The following is a 16,106-nucleotide window of genomic DNA, read 5'->3' on the forward strand; positions in this document are numbered from 1 at the left end:
TGCAAAAGAGAAGAAAGCACTCAGAGACTAATGTGATATAGTTCAAAAAGAGTTTAATGCCCCAAACTGGTAATGTAATTTTAAAAATTTTAACAACTGAAACTTTATTTAATAATGGGCAAAGAACTTGAACAGACATTTCTCCAAAGAAGATACACAAATGGCCAATAAGGAGATGAAAAGATACTGAATAACACTGATCATTGGGAAAATGCAAATCAAAACCAAAATGAGATTACATCTCATTCCATTAGGATGGCTGCTATGAAAAACAAAAAACAAAAAAACCCCAAAACAAAAACAAACAAAAAACCCCAGAAAATGACAAGTACTGGGGAGTGAAACTGGAATGCTCATGCATTGCTGATGAGAGTAAAAAACGGTGCAGTTGCTGTAGAAAAAAAGTGCAGGGATTCCTCAAAAAAAATTAAACACAGTGCCAGCCTTGACTTCTATTTTTAGCTCTATATCTATAGATTTAACCATGTGATTTCTGTGGGATTTCAAAGATAACCCAAATCCTAGAATTCTTCCTTCATTTCTTCAATCAGTCTCTCTCTATCTCTATCTCTCTGAAAAGCATGACAAGATGTTGGCTCAGCGGTACAGTGCTTACCTACACGTGCGAGGCCCTGGGTTCGATTCTCAGTACCACATAAAAAATAAACAAATAAAATAAAGGTATTGTGTCCAACTACAACTAAAAAAATAAATATATAAAAAAGAAAAAAGATGTGAAGGGAGGAAAAGAAAACTGAGAGAAAGGTTCTAAAGCCCTCAGTTAATAAGTGGTAATGGTCAGGAAGGTGGTATGTAAACAGACTTTAATATGGTGTCACTGGAAGATTATTGGTGATCTGGCCAGGGAAGAAACAAAAATCCAAATGTATTAGGTCATAGAAAGAAAAATGAGAGTCAATGAAATTAAAAACAAACAACAAAGAACACTTCATAACAAAATGGTTTCAATATTGCTAAAAATAAGAAACCCTGCCTTTTCTTTGGGTTTACTGGAATAGACAATAAGATGACACTTTCTAATAAGAATTTTGAATTTCTTATTCATTCTATAGGGCAGGTATTAGCATTACATGAGAAAATTTAATTTCAAAGGAAGATAGAAACTTCCCCAAGTTGGTAATAGATATGAATTCAAGTTTGCTTGAATAAAAGCAAAGTTATACTCTAAAAAAATTAAGCACAGCATTACAGATGATGTAGCAGTTGCATTTCTGGATACACACCCAAAAGGACTGAAAGCAAGGTCTCACATGGATATTTGTTTACCATGTTCATAGCAGCATTATTCACTATAGCCAAAAGATGAAAACAAGCCATGCTCACTAAGGAATAGATAAGCAAAATATGGAATGTACAATCAGATATTATTCAGCCATAAAAAGAAAAGGAAGCCTTACATACACTATAACATAGATGAATCATGAAGATCTCACATCAACTATAAGAAGTCAGCCCCCAAAAGAGAAATACTATGTTTCTACTTAGAGAAGATACCCAGAGAGGTCAAATTCATAGAAACAGAAAAGGACTGGTGGTGACTGGTGTCAGGGGGGAGGAGGAAATGGAGAGTTGTTGTTTATTTTTTAACTGTTTCAGAACTGCCAAATGGCTTTCCAAAATGGCTGTACCACTTAACATTCAATAAGCAATACATGAAGGTTCCTATTCTTCAACACCCTCGCTGAAATATGGTGTTGCTTTTCTTCTCTCCAATGAGAAATAGATTCTAATGTGCATGATTACAAAAATTTCACTGATATGTCTCTGCTTCCAAATTTCAACCTTTAAGAAATGATTATAGGTCTGGGGTTGTTGCTAAGTGGTAGAGCGCTTGTCTAGTACATGTGAGGCACCAAGTTCAATCCTCTCCACCACATAAAATAAATAAATAAAGGTATTGTGTCCACCCACAATTTAAAAAATATTTTTTTAAAAAAAGAAATGAGGGGGCTGGGGTTGTGGCTCAGCGGTAGAGCACTCGCCTAGCATGTGCAAGGTTCTGGGTTCAATCCTCAGCAACACATAAAAATAAATAAATAAAATAAAGATATTGTGTCCAACTAAAAAAATATAAATATTAAAAAAAAAAAAGAAATGAGGGCTGGGGTTGTGACTCAGAGGTAGAGTGCTCACCTAGCATGCATGAGACACTGGGTTCAATCCTCAGCACCACATACAAATAAAATAAAGATGCATGGTAGTATCTCTACTTTTTTGTATTTGCTATGAGTTGCTTTGTGGCATATTATATGGTCTATTTTAGAGAAGGATCCATGTGTACTGAGAAGAAAGTGTATCTGGTTGATGCAGGTTGAAATATTCTGTAGGTGTCAGTTAAGTCTAAGTTATTGATTGTATTATTGATTTCTATAGTTTCTTTATTCAACTTTTGTTTGGAGAGAAGTGTGTTAAAGTCACCCAAGATTATTGTGTTGTGGTCAATTTGACTCTTGAAGTTGAGAAGAATTTGTTTGATGGACATAGCTGCAACATTGTTTGGGGCATATATATTTATGATTATTATGTCTTGTTGGTGTATAGTTCCCTTGAGCAGTATGTAAAACCAAATGCCAAACATTTTCTCTAATATAAGGAGGCTGATTCATAGTGGGGTAGGGAGGGGAAGCATGGGAGGAATAGATAAATTCTAGATAGGGTAGAGGAATGGGAGGGAAAGGAAGGGGGCAGGGGGTTAGCAAGGATGGTGAAATGTGATAGACATCATTACCCAAAGTAGATGTATAAAGACACGAATTGTTGTCAACATACTTTATTACAACCAGAGATATAAAAAATTGTGCTGTATATAATAATTGTGCTGTATAATAAGAATTGTAATGCATCCCACTGTCATTTATTTTTTAAAAATAAAAAACAAATAAAATAAAGATATTGTATCCACCTATAACTAAAAAATAAATATTAAAAATGACTAGTTCTGCAGTTTCAATGATATCAAAGGATACTATCCACAATGATCTGAAATTATTATTAAAATATTCCAACCCTTTTCCAGTCTGGTGAGGCCAGATTTGCAAATATTTTCTCTAGCCTATGGCTTGATTTTGATTTGTTTTGAATGGTGTTTGTTTAAATAGAAGCCTGAAATTTGGATAAAGTCTCATTAATTAACTTTTTCTTTATGAATTATGACATTAGAGCTATTCAATCTAACAGAGCAGATATGTTAGCTCCTTTTTCTGGATCCACAATCTGGCATACCAGATTGTATACCAGATATTATGGATTGCCACAGGGGGAAAAATCCATCTATCCATAAATGGTCACCTTGCCAGATTCACATTTCACTCTAAGATAATCATGTGATGTTTTATTTTAAAAACTTGTTCATAAAGAAGTAGTTAACACAAATCAGCTCCAGAAAGAATGATGAAATTTCATCTATATTTTAAGAATTCTGTTTATTATCGATATTCTCAGATATGAAATGTTAGATATCCTCAACCAGGTGGTTACAAATGAAGTAAGGTTTTGAGAACATAAACAAGGAAATCCAGGGGTGCATGACTCTGTATTGGCCTCTGCCATCTTCTACAAACATTACCATAAACGTGGCCACTTAAAAATAGCTTAAAATAGGCAAACCCACCAAGTCAGGGGACAATTGCATGGTGATAGCGCTTACCATTCTCAAACCATGTTATAGAAAATAATGGAGTTTTACAGAACTACTACTCCTTTTAGAAATTAAGAATTACAAAAATACTTACAATAACACGTTCCTTTGAGAGGATTTCCCTGGTATCGATTTTCTACCTCACATCTAGGAGGAAAAAAATGTAATTATTTTTCTGTTATTTAATATGGAATCTATATTCATTTTTAAATCAAGTAGATCCTTTTACATAGACCGCAACCAGTTTTGAGTCCTGATAATTACAGTCTTCACCATTATTTATAACAGATGGATTAAGAGGAGTGTGCCTGAATTTTCATACAGATTGCCCATTAGTTCCACCACCACTATATAAAAACAATGAATAAACATTTGCCAAGGCACAGGAGATAAATCCAAATGTCATAAACCTAGATCCTATTTATTATAATGAAAAGCACATTTTCACATTCCTGTGAACTTCCTGTTCTTCTAAAAATGCAAGTAAAACATTTTTTAAATATTCATTTCTTTCCTGTACTCCCTTGGTAAACTGACCCTGTTCTTTACACCCAAATGAGAGAAAACTAAATACCAAGGATCACTTAAAAAATAACTAACACTCTTAAACGAGTACTGGCTAGCCTGGAGAGAATATAATTTCCTCTTAAAATGAATATTAATTTCTCCTTAGGTGTTATTTACAAACTCAGCAAAACCCATCTCCCTCTCCACAAAGCCAACTTAGCAAGCAAAGGGCTATGAAGTTCACAGGAAGGAGGGAGAACTGCGGAAACACTTTTCCCAGTTCAAATGAGCCAGGGACGCTGCCCTTTCATCCAGGGAGATGACAGGCATTTGTCTCTATCTACAACTTCTAGAAGACACTTGAAAGTCTCCACTGCATGCCACATCATGTCTTTGCTGTTTCCCCCAATAGAGGGCAACAGTGACTAATTTTGCTCTCATTTTTTCTGTGAAAAGGAACCTAGATCTGAAATTTAAATTTGATTTTTGATTAGACTTTTCTTAACATATTGGCTTTGGGGAAGCATGAAATTGACAACCATGTACATTTATATAAACTATAATATAATCTATAAAGTGTACATAGGCCAATTCCCTGCTGAATAATATCCATGTTACTGGTGACATTCTTTAAGGACAATGAAGTTTGCCAATGATGATGTATCTGCATATATCAGCTCAAGATTTTCACACTAAACACATCTCTCTTAAGTCTCTTCCTGAGAGAGTGGATAAGCCTGGCTATATGTTTCATGAGGTTTTCTACTATAGCAGATAGGAATATGTTAATTGGGGGCAATCTCTCTTGTTGCAACTCTCCAGGATACTAAAAACAATTACTACTACTTCCCCTATTGGGAGATGGGGAAACTGAGTCTCGGCATGGTTCTGTGATCTGCCTCAAAAGATCCTGCTCAATGGAAGCAGAGCCAGGTCTGAAACCCAATGCTGTTTGACCTTAAGCCGCATCCTTATGGACAGAGACTTGAAGCCTTCCCCTTGAAGATGATAAACACACTTCACCAAAAGAAGGGCAGAACAGGAGGGATGTGTGCAAGGCAAGAGAATCACCCACTATCAGAGAAACAAAATGCCAAAGAAACACAAAGAAGCACTGGTTCAACACCAGTTCTTCCAACTCCATCCCTCAGAAAAAGTGCAAATTTCTAATGGTAGCTGCTAAGTTAAAGGATTAGCAATCCAGGAAATGTCAGTATCAAACACTTTTTTAAAAATGTGAATTAAAGAGTCTTTTAAGAATTGCTACTGAAAATCCCTAAGCTTGGGGGTTGACTTGTCAGAAGCAGAAATGGCAAAATTTCAAACTAATCTCTGGAGGGATCACTCAGAATCCATGGCAACAAAGCACAGGGAAGGGGCAGCTCCCCAGGCTAGCTTCCTAGCCCCTGTGCCATCTCTGGTGGTAGAACAGATACTCACAGCTGGCATTCATCTCCCTTGACGCCCTTGGTGGTACAGAAGCACTTGCCCGTGTTGGTATTGCACAGTGAGGCATGCCCATTGCACTTACATGCTGGAGAAAAGGAAAAAGCACAAAGGATACATCTGGCTTACTATCAGAGACTTTTCCTAAAACAAATAATTTTATCTGAATTGGGATTATAGGAAGTCACACTAAAAAAAGAATATTTAGTAAGTAAGATTCACAATTTTCAAGTAATGATTTATCTCTAATAATGTAAAGGAAACATTAAAGGAATTCAAGCAAAAGGACAGTAAGAAAGATAAAGTTGGTTTCCACCACCAGCTGAGGCAATCTCTATTTTGACCTTAAAACTGACACTCTTTCTCAGTATTATGATTCTTTCATTTGTTCAGTGAATATTTATAATACATTTCCAGCAAGCTGGGTGCTGGGTCCCTTTCCCCATGGAGATGCTCAGGTTGCTGATTGCCTTCTAGGAGGAGGTTGGCCAGACTGTCCTCTGCCTTAGCAGGTGAGTGTTCTCCAAGTGGGCCACATATTAAAACCCTCAGGGGCTCAGAAGTGAGGGACCCCGATGGCAAGGGGAGCATTTAAGACCCTTCATCACTCATCAACCTTATCTTGCCTTTTCCTTTGCCTTTTCCGAAAACAATCTTCCCATGTCCCTCCTACAGCCATCTCAGCACACCTCTGCCTAACTTTACCCAACAGTTAATTATGAGCTGTGACTCATTTTATACTCCACTGAAATAAATGCAAAAGTCTCTGTGCCCAACAACTTTTCCCTTTACACCCTGATTTTCTGTAAATAAAGAAATACTTTTTTTGGGGGGGGAGGGTACTGGGGATTAAATCCAGGGGCACTCAACCACTGAGCCATATCCCCAACCCTTTTTTTGTATTTTATTTAGAAATAAGGTCTCACTGAGTTGTTTAGGACCTCGTTAAGTTGCTCAGGCTGGCTCTGAACTCAATCCACCTGCCTCAGCCTCTCAAGCTACTGGAATTATAGGCATGTGCCACCATGCCTGGCTAAAGGTGCACTTTAAAAATAAATACAGCCAAGTTCAAAGCCAGCCTCAGCAACTTAAATGAAACCCTAAGCAACTCAGGGAGACCTTGTCTCTAAATAAAATCATAAAATAGGGCTGGGGATGTGGCTCAGTGGTTGAGTGCCCCCGAGTTCAATCCCCATTACCAAATAAATAAATAAATAAATCCCAAGAAGGGGGGGAAAAGAGAAAATCTGCAAAACAGAACAGTACAGAGTTTACTAGAATACATGGTAGAGCAGAAATTAAGTGTCAACTCTTGCTCTGCTGAGTGTGTAGGGCAGTGTGTTAGTGAAAAGCAGAGGCCTAATGTCTGTTTTCCCGAGTTTGAATCCACTGTCTTCCACTTAGCCCTTCTGGAATTCTACGCATGCTACTTAGCCTTTCTGAGTCTTCTTCCTTGTCTATAAGATGAGGCTAATAATAGCATCTATCTAAAAGGGTTGCTGTGAGATCTTGGGCAGGCTATGTGACATCAGGGATGACAAAGGTCCCTTTGTCTCCAAAAAACTGTCAGTACAAAGCTTTGTACACATTTACCCCTCAGAAGTGTTATGTTTTGATTACTATTAAATGGATAAAGTGTATGCCACCTGAAACATGACCTCAATACATCATAGCTGCTATCCTTAGCTAAGGACTACACCATTATAAGAGGAAATACACTGAAGACTTCGTATCATTCAGTATTTTAAAAACTATACTTGTATTGTATCTAGAAAATAAAGCAATCTCTAAGTTCTAAAAAAGTATACTAAAGCCCTATAGATGTCACAGAGGAAAATTTGATTTTTCTAGATAGCAGTTGCAGATATGGGGATGTTTGCTTGGAGATACAACCAAGTCACTAGTTAAGGTCAGCACTACTGAATGAAGTTCCAGCTTATCCACATCTGTGAGATCTTGGGCAGGCTATGTAACCTTGGAGATGATAAAGATCCCTTTGTCTCCAAAGGCTGTCAGCACAAAGATTTGTACACATTTGCTCCTCAGAAATGTTATGTTTTGATTACTATCAAATAGATTAAGTGTATTCACCCATAAATGTTTTTACTGAACACTTTTAATCTGCACAAGACACTTTATTTAAGAGTAAAAGGAGGGCTGGGGTGTAGCTCAGTGGTACAGCACATGCCTAACATGCTGAGACACTGGGTTTGATCCTCAACACCACATCACAGCCACATCAATGTTTATAGCAGCACAATTCACAATAGATAAACTGTGGAGCCAACCTAGATGTCCTTCAGCGGATGAATGGATAAAAAAAATGTGGCATTTATACACAATGGAATATTACTCAGCACTAAAAAGGAATAAGATCATGGCATTTTCAGGGAAATGGATAGCATTAGAAAAGATTATGCTAAGTGAAGTTAGCCAATCCCAAAAAACTAAATGTTTTCTCTGATATAAGGGAGGTGACTCAAAGTGGGGTAGGGAAGGAGAGCAGGGGAGGAAGATTGCCTCTAGGTAGGGAATAAAGGTGGGAGGGAAAGGGAGGGAGGGAGAAGGGGAATAGCAAGGATGGTGGAAGGAAACGGCCATCATTATACAAAATACATGTATGAAGAGGTGAATTCGGTATCAACATACCTTAGATACAAATAAATTTATACCAATAAATTGTGGTATAAAGGTGTATTAAGAATTGTAATGCAAAAAAATCAATAAGAGAGTTCACATATAATGGCATAATTTGGCGTGAACATACTTTATATAACTCTGTTTATAAAGTTGTGCTGTAAATGGATAATTATTATTATAATTATTATTGCACTATTGTCATGTACAAAAGAAATAAATAAAAAATAAATAAATAAAGATATTGTGTCCATCTACAACTAAAAAAATATTTTTAAAAAAAGAGTAAAAGGAAATGACATTAGAATGGACATAGTAATTTCTCACATTACTGAGTGTTAACTATGTGCCATGTACTGCTCTGATGGCTTTAATCTCAACACCACACTAAACTGATGTTTTACACATGAGAAAACTGAACTCCAGGGAGTTGAAGGGACAGACAAAATAGCTAGACTGCCACTCTATCTTGGCTGGCCTGGGATGAGATTCTGAAGTGTCATAAAAAGAAGCCTGGAGGTGGAATATGAGGAGAAAGTAGAGTTGTCCTTTCTTATTTATTTTTCCCATTCAGAACTTGAGGATTCTTTCAACTAAAAGATTACTCTAATAGCCAGATACAATGGTGCACGTCTGTAATTCCATCAACTCAGGAGGCAGAAGCCAAAAAACTGCAATATTAAGGCCAGTCTGGGCAATTCAGTGAGACCATGTCTCAAAAACTAAAAAAGTCTGGAGTTGTCATTCAAAGATAAGGCACCCCTGGGTTCAACCTCCAAAATCAGATGGCAAGGAGAAAGAGGATAGACTCATAATAATTTTCAGTTGGAAACTAGAACAAATCCAAAATCAGTTCATTGATTATACCTTTCCCTTTAAAAAACAATTTAGATTACCACTTGTATGCTTCATCTACCATGAATGAGGAAACATGGGACTACTGAAATCTTTAAAATACACTAGAAGGGCTGAGTGCAGCTCCTGGTTTAAAACCTGTGTGTGGTTTTTCAGGCCTAACCAGAGGCTTGACCTAGTGGCCTCAGGGGACAGCTGCCCTCCTCTCAGCAAACTCAGGGCACAGCCAAGTATTTCAGTCTCTGCAAGAGGTGCAGTCAAGGACTTGGGCCTCCAGCCAGGCACTCCTCATGTGCACCTTCATTCCCACAGGTCTTCCTCCAAAGCCTCCAGCACAGGTTGGCTTCAGGGCCTCTGCTGAGGCCTATTTAAGGGGCCTGGGGTGGGGGGTCTGAAAATACTTTCTTCACTCTGACTCAGTGCCCAGGACTTCCCCACTCCCAGTCCTACTCCCTCCCTCCCCATAGCCTCAGGGTCTACAATATTGCTGGGAAGGTGCCCTCCATGGGGAGCCGCTGACCACCAGCGCTGAGCCTCCGACTCTCCATTGCTGCACTGTTCCAACAGGGAAGATGGAAATGGGGAAGTCAGCATTTCTCTGGTTTGGGCCCCTTGCTTATCCCATGGCTCAGTGTGGTTAAGGGTTTAACTCTTTTACTGTTGAGCTGTTGCTTCACCAGGCTACTCTCACACCCAACAGTTCACCTTTCTCTTCCAACTCAGCTGAGCTCCTGACAATATGATTTAAAAAGAAATGCAGCATCCAAAGCCAAGTGGCTTTTCTCCTCCTAGGTACTCAAGTCAAGAGAAGTCCTGTGTTCCACCTGACTTGCACTCAGCAAGTCCGACCCACACTACTTACGCTGGCATTTGCCTCCATTGGTGGGATCACCATAGAAGCCAGATATGCAGGTCTCGCAGTGCTTGCCCGTGGTCAGGTTCTCACACTTCTCACAGATGCTCTGGTTGATGCACTTGCTGTGGCCATTGCACTGGCAAGCTGAAAGGAAAAGGATTTTAGGAGTCTCTATCATGGCAGAACTGGGTGTAGGGAGTTCCATGAAATTTATCTGCATCTGTAAGTTCCCAATGCCTCTAAAACTCAAATCATCAAACTAGCTGGGCATGGGGGTATTTGCCTATAATACCAGCTATTGGGAAGGCTGAGGCAGAAAGATCTCCTGAGCTCAGGAGCTTGAGACCAGCCTGCGCAACACAGCAAAACTTGTCTCAAAACAAAACAAATAACAACAAAACAGAAAAAAATCATCAAAACTTACCCACCAGAAGCTAATTTGAGAAATAAGATCAAACTGTCAAAACCAAGTTATTGCAGAAAAATGAGATATTAAGGCCCTCAATCTGTAATTTTCTTATATATTATGTCATTATCTGGTTTTGGTAGCAAGTTACACACTGGCTTTGTAGGATAAATTTGGAAGAGTTCTTTCCCTTTTCATTTTATGAATTAGTTTGAGAAGTATTTGTATTAATTCTTCTTTAAAAGTCTGGTAAAATTCAACTGTGAATCATCTTGTCCTTGGCTTTTTGTTGTTGTCGTTGGGAGATTATTACTGCTTCAATATCATTGCTTGTTATGTCTCTATTTATGATATTTACATATTTTGGTGCAATTTTGGCAGGTAATATGTATCTACAAATTTGTCCATTTCTTCCAGATTTTTCAGTTTATTGGCGTATGGTTTTTTAAATAGTCCCTAATAATCCTCTGAATTTCAGTGGTATGTGTTATAACATCCTCTTTTTTGTCGCTAACTTTTTTTAGTTTGGGTCTTCTCTTTCTTTTGGTTAGTTTGGCTAAGGGTTTCTGAATTTGTTTATTTTTTTTCAAAGAACCAACACTTTGTTTCACTGATCTTTTGTGTTATTCTTATATAATTTATTTTATTTCCATTCTGATCCTTATTATTTCTTTCCTTCCATTGAGTTTATATTGTTTGTTCTAATTTCTAAGTCCTTGAGGTGCATCATAAGGATGTTTATTTGAGATCGCTCTGTTTTTCTAATGTGGGACTTTACAACTATAAACTTCCCTCTTATAACTGCTTTTGCATTGTCCCATAGGTTCCTTTTTCATTTTACCCTAGGAATTTAAACATTTCCCTTATGATTAATTCAATAACCCAGTTTCCATTCAAAATTATATTGGTTCATATCCATTTATTGTGTAATTTTTGCAGTTCTCTTGCATTTGATTCATAATTTCATTTCATTATGATCTGATGTCAGCAATTAATTCATTTTTTAAAATTCATTAACATTTGCTTTACAACATAAAATGTGGCCTATGTTGGAGAAGTTGTGTGTGCCGATTAAAAACAACATGTATTATGCAACTGTTAAATATTCTCCTTCCAGCATTTTTCTATTCAATTTTGTAGTTTTGATATTAATATTCAATTTTGAGTTTTTAAACTTAGATCAAAATTATTTTACATTTAATCTATCATGAACAAAACTTGATGATGATTTTTATGAATTATAGCACTTATTTAACCATCCCCTCAAGTTCTAATATTTTGTTTGCTTTCAAATTTTCACTATTAGAAAAATAACCAACTTTACATATAAGCATTTCCAGAGCAGAGATTACTAAGGCTCCTGATGGACATGGCATATAAACCCTGACCTCTCAAAGACTGCTTGACACAGCTATGCAGGCTGTGCACTGCAGAACATGGGAATGTTCACATAAGGTACAACCTGCACCACTGTAACCACAATCTCTGATTCTTCAGATTTTGGTTCATCAACATGAGGTAGTTTTCTCACATCCTGAAAAATTTCTATATCCTTGCACATGTTCTTTTACTCACCTGTTAGCTACACCATCTATGTAGGTACTTGAGGTGTTTTATATACTACAACTATAAAACTTAAAATATTGTACCACAATTACTTATATGTAGGATATGCATTTTGTTCCCATGAAGATGAGCAAAGGGTAAAGTACAACACATGTATTAAATTACCTAAAAATTATGCATGAAAAAAACCTCTATTCTGGTTCAAGAAGAAAAGATACAGAAAATGCTTCCTTCTTCCTTTTCAAAATACCATTGAATTACATGGGGAAAAAAAGTGAAAAAGAGTGCTAAATCAGCGAAAGTGTGAAATAGAAGAGAAAAGGTACTATTAGAAGTACTGAGAGACACTGCTGAAGTATTCAGGAATGTCTAGAAATTATAAAGCAGAATGGGCCAATCAGAAAGAAAAGAACTGAGACACCTGTATCTTAAGGTAAGAAAAGGAAGGTACTGCCAATCTGACTAGATGAACTTTACTAGTGGACACCTGAAAAACTCAGCGGAGGCTGGAAGCAAAGGAGGCCTCAGCAGACTGGTAGGTAACAGAAATGGCACATGACCTGCCCTGTATGAGTTCCTCAACTGGCTGAGGTGTGGGTTCAGGGGCAGTAGTGGGAAAGAATAGTTCTGGGTAGAACAGGATTGAGAAAGAAGGAGAGTGTGGGGTCAGAAAAATATCAGGGCAATATATCAGCTATCTTTAGGTTGCCAGAACACCAAATGGTAGAGGCACGGGCACAACCATGATTGTGCCAAATGTATCCAGGCACCTGGGTCCACTGCTTCTGAGAGAGGAGCACAAACCATTCAAGAAAGAGCAGAAAGAGCAGACCAGAGCTAAAAAGTCCCGAGGTTGGGCTGGGGTTGTAGCTCAGTGTAGAGCGCTTGCCTCTCAAGCATACACTGGGTTCAATCCTCAGCACCACATAAAGATAGATAAATAAAAATAAATATATTGTATCCATCTACAACTGGAAAAAATAAAAGTCCTGAGGTTGGAGATAGGGATGTAGCTCAGTGGTAGAGTGCTTGCCTAGCATACATGAAGCACTGAATCCTCAGCACCACATAAAAACAAATAAATAAAATAAAAGTATTGTGTCCATCTTAAAAAAAAAAAAATGTCCTGAGGTTAGCTGGCTGCTCCCTTAGGAACTCATCCCACACCTTCACAACAGTTCAATAAACACCACTGCTAACCAATACTGATAAATTTACATGGTCAATTACAAATGCAAATCAATCTTAAGGATTCAAAATTTTAAGAAAATGCTCTAACCACATGCAACTGCAGGATAAATACTCAAAAAAAAAAAAAAAAACCCTGAAAGAGGGCTTAATGGAAGAAACAAAAGAGAATAAAAAATACTAATTTTAGTATATTTAAAGAGGCTTTAATAATTGAATCCACAAAAGAAATCAAGCTCTGAAAATACCCTCACAAAATTTAGAGCACTTATAAAAAGTAAAAGGATATGTGAAATAAAATTAGACATGTGAAAACAATCCTCAATAGATTATAAGGAGGATAACAAGGCTAACAAGTTGAGTGTAAGAAAATATTATGACCCGTTATTTCAACAAATTTGAAAACAGATGAAACTAACAAATTCTTTAAAATTCACAGGTATTAAAACTGACTCAAGAAGAAACAGAAATTCTGAATAGACTTATAACAAGTAAAGAGATCAAATAATTTAAAATCTTAGCACAAAGAAAGGCCCAAGATTGGATGATTTCACTGGTGAATTCTATCAATCTTTAAAGAATTCTTGGCAATTAAATTAACTCTTCCAGTAAAAAGAGTTTTTTTTTTTTTAATTTTCAAGATGTGTTTTTATGTAAAAAGAAAATTATAAAGCAGAAAATATAATATCCCTAGTATAATACATAAAAATATAAAAAGTATATTTTATATTAAAATATATAAATGAATATGTCTGGAAGTATCTATATTAAATTCTGAAAAAGTATTTATAAAGACCTGAGTGGGGGCTGGGGCTGTGGCTCATTCGTAGAGTGCTCACCTAGTATGTGTGAGATACTGGGGTTGATCCTCAGCCACACATAAAAAAATAAATAATAAAAATAAAGGTATTGTGACAATCTACAACTAAAAAAATAAAAAAAAAAAAACTGAGGAGAGGAGGACTCCAGGTTTTATTTTGTATACAGGTATAATATTTTTATAAAGCACATATTATTTTATAAGAAAAGTTAGTAAAATAACTTACATGAATTTCCTCAATATTTTTGTTAACTGACATTAAAACTATTTTTAAATGAAACTATCTTTTCTCCTAAAATGGTGTGTTACTTATATTTTTCACTTAAAAGAAATTCATATGAATAGTGTAGCTTTCAAGTTTGTATTCTTTATAAACAGGTAATGAATAACTTGAATTTGGATATGCAGGCATCTTACCTGGACAGTGAATGAAAGACCAGTTGTATCTGCTGTCCTCTAGACACATGCTGGAATTCAGAAGGGGCTGTGGATAGGCAGTTCCAGCAGAGGCCTGTGAAGGTATCTTCACTGGTCCTTTGTAAGATCCCTCCATGCATTTCCCTTTCCCAGTGTTGCTGGGATCAGTACACCAGCCACAGCCTGGCTGCTCCAAGCAATGACTGCAGGTGCAATAGCCTGAACAATTTTCAGCTGTTTAAAAACATACATACACACACACAAAAAAAAAATCTCAATCCACAGATATATCTGAATTCATTACATTTAAATAACCTTTTCTTTAACAGACTAACTTTAGTGAGTCCAAATCACCACTCTATAGTGACCATTTAAAGGAGAAAACAAATTTAAAGAGCTCAATAATTTGCCCAACACATTACAGGTGTCATTCCTTCCACTCTCAATCCCAAGATGCTGGAGGCAAAAGGAACTTCAGAAGGTCTTTACTGGACAGCAATTACTTAATGAATTAGGTGAGTAAAAGGTAGAAACATTACATGGATTGAATAATATGACCTGGAGTTGGAAAACTAATTTCTGTATTCTGTGTGCCAGCTTAGATTTACTTGACTACATGTATCACTGTGCAATTCTGTATGCAGGTTCTCATCATGCATGACTAGATGACTTGAGTAGAAGGTAAAATCCAACTAGTTCTGAAAAATGTTCCATGCCATGCCAAGTATTGTTACCATGCCAAGAATTGTCACTACATGCCAGGCACTCAAGAGTGCCTGTACTCCCTTTTGCACTCACGGGGGCAGCTGCTCATGGTATACCACTCCATACACTGGCCGAAAGGGAAGGAGGCCACGTAGGCGTTGGAGTCCACACACTGCTTCATGTTGCTGCACCACATGCACTCAGAGCTGCTGCTGGTGCACTCCCCACACGCAGTCCGCAAGGCACACGGTGTCCGGCATTGCTTGGCACTGTGGTTTGCTGGGAATTAAACCCAAGAGGGACATTTAAGACCTTCCATTATGTCAGCTAAGGTCAGATCCATTTCAAATATTGGTTTGTAGCCCAACAGTGTGCCATGAACTCAATTCAGGCACTACATGACACAGTGAAAACAGATCATATTGGAGCCATCATGTACTACTTAGTTAAGGTATTAACACACTCGGGGAGGAAATGGACCTTCTATTCAAAGAGCATTGAGGACAAAGGTGAAAGAACAAGAGAATCTTTCAACAAAAGCAGAGTCTTACATAAGGGGACCCTGAAGGAATTTTACAATCCACCTGAACATGTAAAACCCTATGTTTATGAATTTGAGTGTAAGGAGGGTCACAGCATTCATTAAATTCATCAAAGCATTCTGCAATCAAAAAGGCTGAAAAGCTCACCTACAATTTAGAAACCTTGTTTTAAGATAACTTCTACAATGCTATGAATTATCTTCTATACTTCTGCATTCCTCAAATACAGTACCTTCCAAAAACTGAACAGGATTTAACTAAATCACCAACAACTCCACCTATTACTGTTAAGCCCCCATCTGTGTGCTGCAGAAGCTGCCCCTGTATCTGCCACCATGGAGCCTAAACTCAGCCCCCAGAAACATGCAAACTGAGAAACTGCTCAAAACATTTGATGGTTCAGAACCCAGCCACAGCTCTTACATGGTTCTAACTGGCTTCTGTCTCCTGTCGCAGACCTCTCCTCATTTTCCTCCCCACTGACACTAGCTTCCTGAATACTG

At 37.4% G+C, this 16,106-nt stretch overlaps 1 protein-coding gene across 1 annotated transcript in view; it reads right to left on the bottom strand.

Moving 5' to 3' along the window:
• LOC101964358 (attractin) overlaps positions 1–16,106 on the bottom strand; it is a 140,471-nt gene that overhangs the window by 35,277 nt on the left and 89,088 nt on the right. Inside the window, exons 17-21 of the mRNA XM_005320520.5 lie at positions 15,155–15,340; positions 14,357–14,590; positions 9,966–10,103; positions 5,606–5,699; positions 3,753–3,805 (exon numbers count right to left, since the gene is read on the bottom strand). Coding sequence (XP_005320577.2) covers positions 3,753–3,805; positions 5,606–5,699; positions 9,966–10,103; positions 14,357–14,590; positions 15,155–15,340 — 705 coding nt within the window. The remainder of the gene's footprint in view (positions 1–3,752; positions 3,806–5,605; positions 5,700–9,965; positions 10,104–14,356; positions 14,591–15,154; positions 15,341–16,106) is intronic.

This window comes from Ictidomys tridecemlineatus, chromosome 5 (assembly GCF_052094955.1).
Source record: "Ictidomys tridecemlineatus isolate mIctTri1 chromosome 5, mIctTri1.hap1, whole genome shotgun sequence".
NCBI classification, from domain to species: domain Eukaryota; kingdom Metazoa; phylum Chordata; class Mammalia; order Rodentia; family Sciuridae; genus Ictidomys; species Ictidomys tridecemlineatus.